Below are 12,997 nucleotides of genomic sequence, written 5' to 3' on the forward strand. Positions count from 1 at the left end.
CTGAGTGTGTGCTAACGGCTGATGTGTTGGGACATATTTCGCTGTCGGGTGTTGACCAATCACGAAGCGTCATTTCTTGACTGGCAGTAAAACAACCAATCACAGCAGTGCTTCTCTGGCTGGCTCTGTCCAATCACAAACATCACTAAAGGAATACCCTTTCCGTCCAATGTGAAATGCTGTGGTGTTTTCTGAAATGCTGTAGTGTCTTGCACTTCAGGGCCACCGTATCAATGTGTGTCTTGGCAGTTTTCGTTGTGATCGCTAAATTCACCTTGTTTATAATATTATCACCGTTCCAAGCAAACGAGTGCTTTTGTTTTGAAATCACTTCCGCGAGTTTCACGCCCCCACCCTCCTCGCTCCAATGACCATTAGACCATTTAGTAAGGTAAAAAACAAAAAGCAAAAACGCTTCTCAGACGCTCTTCTTTAATAAAGAAAAACAAATGGTCCGTAGATACACGGATTCATCTCCCTCCATCATGTTGATTTGAATCAGAAGTTCTGAACATGAGCCCGCCCCGCTCGACCTTCTGAGCCAATCACAGCGCGATAATGACCTGCCTTCCGTTTCAACCATACTCCTTCCGTTTCCACTATACTTTCTCTCTCACACATACATACATTATTCTCTTGCATACATATATTGTCTTCAGACATACATACATTATTCTCTTGCATACATATATTGTCTTCAGACATACATACATTATTCTCTTGCATACATATATTGTCTTCACACATACATACATTCTTCTCTTGCATACATATATTGTCTTCACACATACATACATTCTTCTCTTAAATACATATATTGTCTTCAGACATACATATATTATTTATAATATTAAATGTAAATATTGAATGAATGTGCACGAAAGTAAAATGTATATATGTGTGAGTGAAAAATGTATAAATATGTGAGTGACAATATATGAATGTTTGCATTGAAATATGATAATATGAGAGCAAAATTTATGAATGTGTGAGTGTAAATATATACGTGTGTGAGAGTGAAAATATATTTATGTAAAAGGAGAATATATGTGCGTGGGAGGACCAGTATGAATTACGGCCTGTATGGCCCTTCATAGTTTACAGCAATTCCAACCCAGTCTCACAAAAAAACGTGTAATAACTACGTTGGTCCACAACTATATTTCTACAAAAACGCCTCTGAAATTGTAAGATCCCTACGTTTTTGTTCACCATTCATTCCAATGGCTGGCGGCTACTGTATGTCACGTGATCTTCAAATTTCTCCCTGCAGAAAAAAAAAACATGGCCGAACTTCGTTTTATTCTCGGTGGAAAATGCCTATTTTAAAGTTAGTTTGGCTTTAAAATGCCTTTTGATGTAATTTAATGCGAGAAATATGAGTTGTTATTTCAGATTATGTGTGCAGTGGATGTACATGATCTTTAGTTTGCTAGTTATTACGAAGATTTCTTCAGGAAATTGTGTCCATTCAACATTTTCATTGTTACCAAGGTGGTTGCTAGGGATGCTGCTATCGATATTATTTCTGTTATGTTGTGTAGTTACACCTACTACCACAATGAGCCTACTTCTAGTGTGTTTTGTTGTTGTTGTTGAAATCCTTTAGTTTAATGGTGTTATCTTTATTGCTACCCCCTTCCCCGTCAATGTATAGTGTTGGTCCACAGCGCAAACGTATTAGTTTAACAAAATCCACATCTAAAATTGTGGCATAGATGCGTTATTTTCCCCTGTGCAATTTTCCATTTACTCAACAATAACACATAATTATTCCTGTGCTTATTTATTTGTTTGATTAATAAACACAAGTTGGAGTCCGTCAGGACCGAGGGTCGGAGCAGCTCAGTTGCTTTAGAGAATTTTACACTGGGAAGTAAGTATTCTCTCGGCTTCGCTTGACAAACCCCGTGATAGTCCTCAAGCTCTGTGATTGGAGAGTGTGCTCCGAGGGTTACGCCGAGCGTCGAACAGCACTTGAAATGGGATGGAATCACGGCAGACTGTCCAAAACTGGATTTGAACGGGTCCACCGCGTCCCCCCTCCCCCACCCCGTCCCCAGAACTACACATGCTGGCTATTGTGTTTCGCAACATGTTCTCTATCTATGGCACGTCTCTACTGGGAGTTGTAGTTTTAAAAGACGTTTTCGTATTTCCCATAATAAGAAGTTGCCAGTATTAAACTGTGTACACCCTGGAGGTTTAGGGGATAGGAAACACTCAAATTTAAAACATATAATTAATAAATGGGTGAAAATTGCTTGTGCCCATAATGGGCAGCATTAATATATATACCCACATGCCAGCTAAGGTCAGAAGAGCTTTGTTTAACAGCTGGTCTTATGTCTGTGACCCCTCCTGTTGTTAATTGATGAGCCATTAAACTGTCATATTCTGCACATTTCTTATACTATCTACATACATCTTATAAGAGTATAATACATATGTATAATATCAGTTAAAATAAGTGCTTCAACATAGTTAACATTGCTGGAGGTATACACACATATTGATAGATGTCTTGTAATGCACTATTGAGGAACCTGCGACCCAAGTTTTTCATTCATTGCATAACTACACCATAGTTGTGTAGGCCTATATGATATGTCAATAAACCTTAGAAAATCTTGAAATCTTGAAAGGGATGTGCAAAATAGTCATTATATACAGTCTTTAATTAACTAATAGTAGAGAATAACGAGTAATGAATATACTTTATAGGGATCCTATTAATATCTAATAATACAAATAATGAAATTCAATAACATGCTTTAACCACTAGGTGTCCCTTTATATCAGCTGTGCACCTTTATGGTGTAAATACAGCCTATCTACCAATTGGATCAAATATAAAAGTCAGCCGAATTAGTGTTGATACTGCAAGGAGACGTATTGTGTGAAAAGAAATGTAAGACAGGGTTGCCAACTTTGGGTGCCTGGCTGGAGTGAGATTTTGATATCATGGGTTTAATTATACATATGCGCACGAAATGACTGCTATCGTGTCAGCAGCGGGACCTTAGCAGGATATATATGATATACAATATATACAAATACACAATATTGGACAGACTATAAAGGGCACACAGTTTCAATCACTAATGAAAGTCAAACACATGTTTGTTTCCACTGTTTTATTGTGTGCCTGTGCCGACAATATTATCGTTTATCGCAATAATTTCCGGGAAAATGTCCATCCATCTTCTCCCGCTTATCCGTGATCGGGTCGCGGGGGTAGCAGTTCCAGCAGAGAGCCCCAAACTTTCTTTTCCCTGGCGACATCAACCAGCTCTGACTGGGGGATCCCAAGGCGCTCCCAGGCCAGCGAAGAGATATAATCCCTCCACCTGGTCCTAGGTCTACCCCTTGGTCTCTTCCCAGCTGGACGTGCCTGGAACACCTCCCTAGGGAGGCGCCCAGGTGGCATCCTAACTAGGTGCCCGAACCACCTCAACTGGCTCCTTTCGACGCGAAGGAGGAGCGGCTCAACTCCGAGTCCCTCCCTGATGACCGAACTTCTCACCTTATCCCTAAGGGAGACACCAGCCACCCTGCGGAGAAAACCCATCTCGGCCGCTTGTATCCGCGATCTCGTTCTTTCGGTCATGACCCATCCTTCATGACCATAGGTGAGGGTAGGAACGAAAATGGCCCGGAAGACCGAGAGCTTTGCCCTCTGGCTCAGCTCCCTTTTCGTCACAACGGTGCGGTAAAGCGACTGCAGTACCGCTCCCGCTGCTCCGATTCTCCGGCCCATCTCACGCTCCATTGTTCCCTCACTCGAGAACAAGACCCCGAGATACTTGAACTCCTTCACTTGGGGTAAGGACTCATTCCCTACCTGGAGTGGACAGTCCATCGGTTTCCTGCTGAGAACCATGGCCTCAGATTTGGAGGTGCTGATCCTCATCCCAGCCGCTTCACACTCGGTTGCGAACCGATCCAGTGAGTGCTGAAGGTCGCAGACCGATGAAGCCATTAGAACCACATCATCTGCAAAAAGCAGTGGTGCAATCCTTAGTCCACCGAACTGCAGACCCCCTCCCCCATGACTACGCCTCGAAATCCGATCCATGTATATTACAAACAGGATTGGTGACAAAGCGCAGCCCTGGCGGAGGCCAACCCTCACCGGAAATGGGTCCGACTTACTGCCGAGGACCCGGACACAGCTCTCGCTTTGGGAGTACAGAGATTGGATGGCCCTGAGTAGAGACCCCCTCACCCCATACTCCCGCAGCACCTCCCACAGTAACTCCCTGGGAACTCGGTCATACGCCTTCTCCAAGTCTACAAAACACATGTAGACCGGATAAGCGTACTCCCAGGCCCCCTCCAGGATCCTTGCGAGAGTAAAAAGCTGATCCGTTGTTCCACGACCAGGACGGAATCCGCATTGTTCCTCCTCAATCTGAGGTTCGACAATCGGCCTGACCCTCCTTTCGAGTACCTTAGAGTAAACTTTCCCGGGGAGGCTGAGTAGTGTGATGCCTCTGTAATTGGCACACACCCTCTGATCCCCCTTTTTAAATAGGGGAACCACCACCCCGGTCTGCCACTCCTTCGGTACTGTTTCCGACTTCCACGCAACGTTGATGAGACGTGTCAACCATGACAGTCCCTCAACACCCAGAGCCTTCAGCATTTCCGGGCGGATCTCATCCACCCCCGGGGCTTTGCCACTGTGGAGTTGTTTGACGACCTCAGTGACCTCCCCCCGGGAGATTGGTGTTGATCCCCCGTCATACTCCAGCTCTGCCTCTAACATAGAGGGCGGAGTTGTCGGGTTCAGGAGTTCCTCAAAGTGTTCCTTCCAACGCCCTAACACTCCATCAGTTGAGGTCAACAACGTCCCATCCTTACTGTACACAGCTTGGATGGTTCCCTGCTTCCCCCTCCTGAGGTGTCGGACAGTTTTCCAGAACAACTTTGGTGCCGCCCGAAAGTCCTTCTCCATGTCTTCTCCGAACTTCTCCCACACCCGCTGCTTTGCCTCGGCCACGGATGAGGCTGCTGCCCTTCGGGCCTGTCGGTACCTTGCAACTGCCTCGGGAGTCCCCCGGGATAACAAATCCCTGAAGGCCTCCTTCTTCAGTCGGACGGCTTCCCTGACCACCGGTGTCCACCAGGAGGTTCGAGGGTTTACCGCCCCTTGAGGCACCTAGGACCTTGAGACCACAGCTCCCCGCCGCGGCTTCGGCAATAGAGGCTTTGAACACCGACCACTCTGGTTCAATGTCCCCAACCTCCACAGGAATGCCCGAAAAGCTCCGCCGGAGGTGTGAGTTGAAGGCCTCCTGAACTTGGGCCTCCTCCAGACGTTCCCAGTTCACCCGAACTACACGTTTGGGCTTACCAGGTCTATCCAGAGGCTTCCCTCGCCACTCGACCCAACTCACCACCAGATGGTGATCAGTTGACAACTCCGCCCCTCTCTTTACCCGAGTGTCCAAAACATACGGCCTCAGGTCCGATGATACGATAACGAAATCGATCATGGACCTTCTGCCTAGGGTGCTCTGGTACCACGTACACTTATGAGCATCCTTATGTTCGAACATGGTGTTTGTTATGGCCAATCCATGACTAGCACAGAAGTCCAGTAACAAACCACCACTCCGGTTCAGATCAGGGGGGCCGTTCCTCCCAATCACGCCCCTCCAAGTGTCTCCATCATTGCCCACATGTGCGTTGAAGTCTCCCAGCAAGATTAAAGAGTCCCCTTCAGGAGCCCCATACAGGACTCTTTCCAGGGTCTCCAAGAAGGCCGTATACTCTGAACTGCTGTTGGGTGCATAAGCACACACAACAGTCAGAGTTTTCCCCCCCATAACCCGCAGGCGTAGGGAGGCGACCCTCTCGTCCACTGGGAAAATGTATCCAACAAAATTAATTATCGTGAGAGGCCTATACATGAAACACACGCACACAAACAAATCTACAGACTTACTCCAAACTGCCAAATGTATTAATTAACACACTCTCACTCTCATATACTCTTTGACTCTATTTTGGCCAATAAGCAGCAGACTTTTACTTGTTATCATTTCTACTGGATCTTAGATCTGCGCATGCGCAATACGGGTCGGGGATTGGCAAACCGGCTCCCACTCGCTCCCACTTCTCTGCTGTCTGTTAACGTTGTTAAGTAGTGTGGGCGGGGAGGGAGCGGACCAACAGCTTGAGCAGCTGTCAACTCAACATTGTAAATAACCAACCAAAAACGATCGCCGGTTCATCTTGTTTTTGGCGTGAGAATAGTTTGGGCAGCGTGAGAGCGTGAGATTGAGAGTGAAAGCGTGTGTCACACGCCAGATGCGTGAGAGTTGGCAACCCTGTGTAAGATGTTGTTTAATTGCTGATATATTTATGATCCACATCACGTTTTCGGTTCCTCCTGTTTGTCTAGAAGTCTTCTCATCAGGGCTCTATAAATACAGAACTACGGCAGATATGTAATATTTAATGCAGCCGAACGGTGTATTACAATGCCGTTATGTGATGACTTTCAAAGAGAAAAGCAAGCACACTCGGAATAAAGTATTATTATTATTTTTTTTTTAAGTTTTCGGTCTGTTTCCGGTATTTGTTTATGACAGTGGCAAACCGTGTCTATCACAACTGGACCTTCTGTAGACACACCCACCCCCCGCCGCCGCCCCTCCCCCCCCTCCGCGGCATTATAATGTCCGTCTTTTCACTGAATTGTCGTCTTGAAAAGGGTTTCACAACAATTCTGCAACAACTTCATCTTCACCTGTTGCACTTGTCATTTCAACGTTAAAAACAATAAAACGGCATGAATTGCTTCGTCGCATTCATCTAGATCAGTGCTTCTCAAAGTGTGGTCCGTGAGCGCCCCTAGTGGTCCGTGAGTATAATGGTAACATTTCACATTTTAAATTAATTAATTAATTAAAGTTTTCCGCACTCTCGCGGGAATATCTCCGCAATGGAGCGAGCTTAAGTTTCACTTTCAATTGCATGATACAGCCCAGCACAACACCTTCGTCACATTTTCAGGCGATTTGTAATCTGTTCTAGAAAAACGATGTGTTTTTGGATATTTGTGGAGTTAGGTGGTAGTAGTGGCTATGTAGTGTTAATTTTGTCAGTTATTTTTTTATTTAGTCTTAGTCATAGTCATGTGTCAAATGTCCTTTTTAGTTTTAGTCATATTTAGTCACCTTCATCCTGTTTTTATTTAGTCAAGTTTTAGTCGACTAAAAGTCTGAGCATTTTAGTCTTATTTTAGTCAATGAAAACTGTTGACATTTGAGTACATTTGTTGCCATTTTATTTTCTGTTAAATACGTGCGTACGTGTGTGTGTGTGTGTGTGTGTGTGTGTGTGTGTGTGTGTGTGTGTGTGTGTGTGTGTGTGTGTGTGTGTGTGTGTGTGTGTGTGTGTGTGTGTGGACACTGACCTGTTGAAGTTGATGAGCCAGATGGTGACCTCAGTGGGTGCTGCCTGGTCCCAGTGGATGGTGTAGCCTTTGGCCAGCGTAACCACCGGCTGGAACTGCTGGTAGTGCTTCTTCTTGCCCAGAGCGCCCTCTAGAGTCAGGGGGCGGTCAGGGTACTCATCCTTCACCATGTGCATGTTCAGGTTGGCAGGGTTACGGGTCTGGACGTAGATCTGAAGGAAAAAAACATGGAGATATAAGGTTGATTAAAATAGTAATTATTGTAATGTTCCCTCACCTCCATTGGTAAGGGCCAATCATTTCATGTTCAACATAGATGAAGAAATGCTGTGAACTGGCTTTGAATTAGCAGACAGAAACAATATTCCTGTACCAAACAACTCAGGTTTTAACCTGAAAAAGTCTGTTGGTCAATTTGCCCACGGTGGATCAATTTACCCCTTGACTCAGATCAATTTACCCTTTGGATGAGGCAAGTTAAGCCATAAGAGAAGTCATATTTTCATGGCTCTTTGTGATAGATGCATTATTTTCATTTTGATTTCCGGAATACATCCTGAAGTAAAGGTTGTTGTTTTCATTTAACTTCTATCTCATTTTTCCTTGCCTAGATGAAAACACAAGTACAAATTGGCTCATCTTACCCACTCTGTCCTAGAGAGATAGATAGAGAGATAGATAGAGAGAGAGATAGATGGATAGATAGATAGATGGATAGATAGATACTTTACTTATGCCAAGTTGGGAAATTGTTTCGTCACAGTAGCATTTTGAAGGTCAATGTACAAGAATAACAAGTTCCTCTCCATTCTTTCGACAGAGCTGAGAACGGCCGTGGGACTGCTAATTGGAGCCAGGGCTTAGAGAATGCAGTGTGTGCTCTATGGGTCCAGATCACAATCAGTTTTTGTCGTAAGGAGTCATGTAACATTGTGTTTGTGCTTGTCTTACTCTGTGTGAGAAGTGGTATTGTATATTATCTCATTTTACCATTGCTTCTTTCTTTCCTTCTAAGCCCGCGTCACACTGTCCCGAAATTGACACCAGATGGACACACGATAAAGGAAATGTTCAAATTCGGCTCTGATCGTAACAACATCGGGCCATTCGTGAGGGCATCTTAAGCCATCGTATGACCGCCGGTGGAGTTTCTCAGGCTCCGGCAGCAACTTGGCGAGCGGTGGCAAAATCTTTGGAATGCCAACAAATTGCAGAAGGACCATGCGAAGGTTCATTTTCGTGTTGAATTTGTGTGTCCATTTTGCCCTACGTAAGGCACTCGTGAGGGCATCTTGTCAAATCGTGTCATCTTCGTCTGATCATCGGTGCCATCGGGCATTTTTCGCCTCACGAAGACAATACGAAGGAAACAAGAAGCTGCCCGATTGTCTTAGGAAGGCAACACGACTACGTGAAGCCCTCGCAATGCCGTCATGTAGCCATCGTATTATAGTACGATGACATCGAGATTGCATTTATTGCACAACAGAATCATGTAAACATATTATGTAAATAACCCAATTTGTGTTCTGTGAAACTGAAAAGGATATTACATTGTGTTTGTTACTTTCGTCGCAGTTGCATGTCTTAAATGTAATTTAGGTTAACTTCCTGTTTTATTTAGATGCTTTTATTTTGAAGGCGAGTTTACACTGTTGATAGGAAGTTGTTGTTTCTATGGAAACAACATGACGGAGATAAGTAATATCTTCTAATCTACATATAAAGACGGAAAAGTAAAGAATAAAGTGTATGTTTAAATGTTAGCACCCCCCGAAGAGGCACAAGCTCTTACGTTGAGTCTGGATACATTCTAAATCATCAGTAAAGTCTACGACCATATTTTCGTGTGTGGTTCGGGTGCCATTGTGTGGCCTTCTGTAGGCATCATACTTGCTTCGGCTGTTGCTTGACTGTTGACCAATTTCCGGGCCATCTTCGTGCGAAATTCACAATTCCATAATCGTGTGTCCATCTGGTGTTAATTTCGGGACAGTGGCTTTAAGAACGTGTCCTTAGTTTGCCTTTAGTGCTGGCTGGTGTGTGTTTTTGAGTTATTGAACATATTTGGGTTTTACAATTCAGTTTCCTCTCTTATTTTGTTACCTCCGTGTTCCCTTAGAGTTTTGGAGAAAGTAGCTAACGGAAAAAATATGTTGAAGGGAAAATAAAACAAACTTTTTGTTACTATTGAAATGTTGAAATCATAAGCAATACAGCACCCTGGCCCAGTTTAAACTCAGTCTGTTATGACCAGACACTTGTTGTGGGAAATGGATATTGCTGACTTTATAAATGACATTACTGACACATTTGTGGAATTCATCATTCTTCTCACTCTTCAGTGGCTGAAGAAACAACTTTCTTGGGGGGCTTTTTTAAAGTAGTTTGAGGGCGCTTTGAAAGAGATAAGCCAGATTTCCGCCCTTAGTTCCAGTATGTAAGCTAAACAAGACCTGTGTTGAACAAAGAGATACATTCTTAAAACTCTGGTTGAAAGTACATGCACATTTCCCAAAACACATTCAATACATTACATTTTAGAAAAATCATAAATAAAACCTCACCTGTGTTTAAGAGTCCTTTTGGCATTGCTAATTTTCATTAGGCATTATCTAATTTCAACAAACAGGTATTATAACATATTCATGATTTTCTAAATACTTTAATTGTTAATGAATGTATTAAACGACTGCTGAAAAGGGTGTAATAATAAGTAAATGTGTGTTTGCGAAGCGTGATTTGTGAGGATAAGTGTGTGTGTGTGTGTGTGTGTGTGTTTGTGTGTGTATGTGTGTGTGTGTGAGGCCGGCCCACCTGGGCGTAGCGGCCGCTGCAGATGGCAGCCTTCCAGTCGGGCACGTCGATGCAGTCGGGGTGCCGCAGCAGCCAGTTGTCCTCCTTCACCAGGAAGGCTCCGGGGTATTCGCTGACCGAGCCGTCCATGTCGTGGAAGATGGTGGTCTTGTCCCCGTCCATCTGCATCTTGCTGAACCAGGGGCCCGGCTCCCCAAAGAACACCCGAGACGTGATCTACAGAGGGCCGGAGTGACAGGAGTCATTAGGAGCTGCCCATACTGAGTATTCATGTGTTCATGACCATATCTATCCAATATAAAAGCCTGAACAAACTGACTCCACTCCACTTTATACTCTTACAGAGATGGAAAGGCTTAAAACACATCTATGGCTCCCTGTTTCAATTTTCACACACAACACTTAATCTGATTCTTACACATGTAATACATTGGATGGAAACTGGAGTTCAGAGTGCCTCAATTAATTTAATCAATTACATTAAAGGTGGGGTAGGTACTTTTGGAGAAACCAGCTTGAGTGCGCTAGAATTTGAAAATACACAACCGGAAAGAATCTGAATGCTTATTCTGTAAGTGTTTCACTGGGTTGAAGATAGGTAGATAGAATGCATGTGCAGACACAAAGGACAACTTTATGGGCCTGGTTATAGCCTTAAAGGTGGGGTAGGTAATTTTGGAGAAACCAGCTGGAGTGCGCTAGAATTTGAAAATACACAGCCGGAAAGAATCTGCCACTTCCTCACAGAGCCCCTCCTCCAACACACACGAACGCGCACATGACCAATGAGGGCACGAGATAAGTTTGTGCCCAGATGGGAGGCTGACAGGCAGGTAGGCCATCCAGTTACTTTAGCCGGCTCAGATGATTGGTCGTGCTTTTTACAGTATTACGGCTTCCACAGATGATGTGTTTTTAATGGATTTTTTGTCAAAGCACTTCAGATATTCATTGCTATCGGGATGTTAAGAGCATTCCATGGAATATAACAAGTGTATCTCGAGCCGGTTTCTCAAACTTACCTACCCCACCTTTAAGGTCTAAACTAAATGTCATAACCCAAAGGATCAGAGACAGCCTAAATGCTAGCCTCCGCCAGATGAGAGGGTCCTTTATTATTCAAACATCACGATGAAGACATTTTAAGCCTATTTGGGTGAAATTCTGCTGTTTGATTACTTTACTTATTCAGTTATTTTCTCTTACCAAGGTACTGTTGGATACACTTTATTGTTTTGTGTGTGTGTGTGTTTTCTGTTCTTCTTTTCTAACATCAGTTAACAGCAAGCATCAATGGTCCTGGTAAAATAACCGATGATGCAATGAAAAACACTTCTGTAATATATCATTTAGGTGCACTTTACGCCTGCTGCAAGTGGCCATAATCTGTGTCCGTTTCTAAGAGCATCTTAAATTAAGATGTTTGGAAGACAACTGTTCATTTTATGAGCCAATAAAGCACACACATATTATTATTGACACTGCAGTAGATTAAATAATGTATTATTGTAGGGGCAAACACATCTACAGTATGATGTATTTATTAAAAGTAAAACTATTATTTCATTAATCAAAAGTGCACTCTGACATTGCGTAGAAACTGGCGTACGCCATTTTTTGAGCGTATATCCCTTTATAAATGAGGCCCCTGGTCCTCAGCATGGGGACCAAGCCCCAGGACATGGGCCAGCTCTACCAAGGATATATGGCGCTATACGGTGGCCCAACAGTAGATTTATACGTAGATGTTAGAAGACCGTAGAGCCTCGGATCAATCATTTCTGCTTCAACCCACTAACAGTTACATTTGCACAACAAAATATCTTAATGTTACATATCACATTTTCATTCCTTTAAAGGTGCCCTGTGGAGTTACTTGTAAACAAACAATAGTGTTAACATTCAGGATCAACAAATTACCCCGAGGTCGGTGCTGAATGTATTTAATTTTTCATAAAGCATCTATGAATATTAATTTTTCTTTTTTAAATGTTCAATCCTTTCTTTTTTACACATGCATTTTTCTTCTTCTTCTTCCATGTCTGTGTGGACGCTATGTTTCTTAAACACTGCATCCAACTGTCGATAGGGAGGACAGTGTGAAATTGGTGGAAGTGATATGTTTAGGGTTGCCTCCGGTATGATCCATGCACATGCTTCATACAAATCAAAAGGACCCATAAAAACATTTGTGCCTCTCATTGACAGAAACTCCTCGGGGTACCTTTAGTGTGACTGGAGCCCAGCTGCCAAATTGAAGCTTGCTTCTCTAATATTAGCAAGATGTTTTTCTATCTTCATTAATCTCAAAGCAACATCTGTGTTCCACTAATGTATCTGCTTTAATCAGCCAGATGTTTTCCCGCAGCAGGTGACTCACAGGTACGTGGTCAAAGATGATGTCAGTGACGTTGTTGTTGGGGCAGCTCTGCCACGAGTTGTTGAGCCGGAAGCCGAACGCGCTGGTGTGCCGTCCATCCAGAGCCACGTACTTCCGGAACGTACAGTTCTGAATGTTGATGGGCCCGTCGTAGATCTGCATGCCTCGGATTGGAAAATCACTGCGCGGAAACACACACACACAAAGTACATTTCATTCAAAAAGGATTGTACGACACTTTGTAAGACGTACCTCCTCCCTTCATGTTGTGTCTGTTGTGCACATATTTACAATGTGAGCATTCTGCCAGAGAGGTTCAGATATTCAAAGTTGAGTGGTTGTACAGTAAGAAACTAATACAAACCAGAAAG

The 12,997-nt window shown here is 43.6% G+C and overlaps 1 protein-coding gene across 1 annotated transcript in view; it reads right to left on the reverse strand.

The window, feature by feature from the left end:
- The window catches only part of cemip (cell migration inducing hyaluronidase 1), a gene marked incomplete in the record, with an annotated part of 278,643 nt that overhangs the window by 30,151 nt on the left and 235,495 nt on the right, over window positions 1-12,997 (reverse strand). The window contains 3 exon segments of the mRNA XM_034226980.1: window positions 7,430-7,641; window positions 10,247-10,462; window positions 12,627-12,807. Coding sequence (XP_034082871.1) covers window positions 7,430-7,641; window positions 10,247-10,462; window positions 12,627-12,807 — 609 coding nt within the window.

The sequence above is a fragment of the Gymnodraco acuticeps genome, unplaced genomic scaffold (genome assembly GCF_902827175.1).
Source record: "Gymnodraco acuticeps unplaced genomic scaffold, fGymAcu1.1, whole genome shotgun sequence".
NCBI classification, from domain to species: Eukaryota; Metazoa; Chordata; class Actinopteri; order Perciformes; family Bathydraconidae; genus Gymnodraco; species Gymnodraco acuticeps.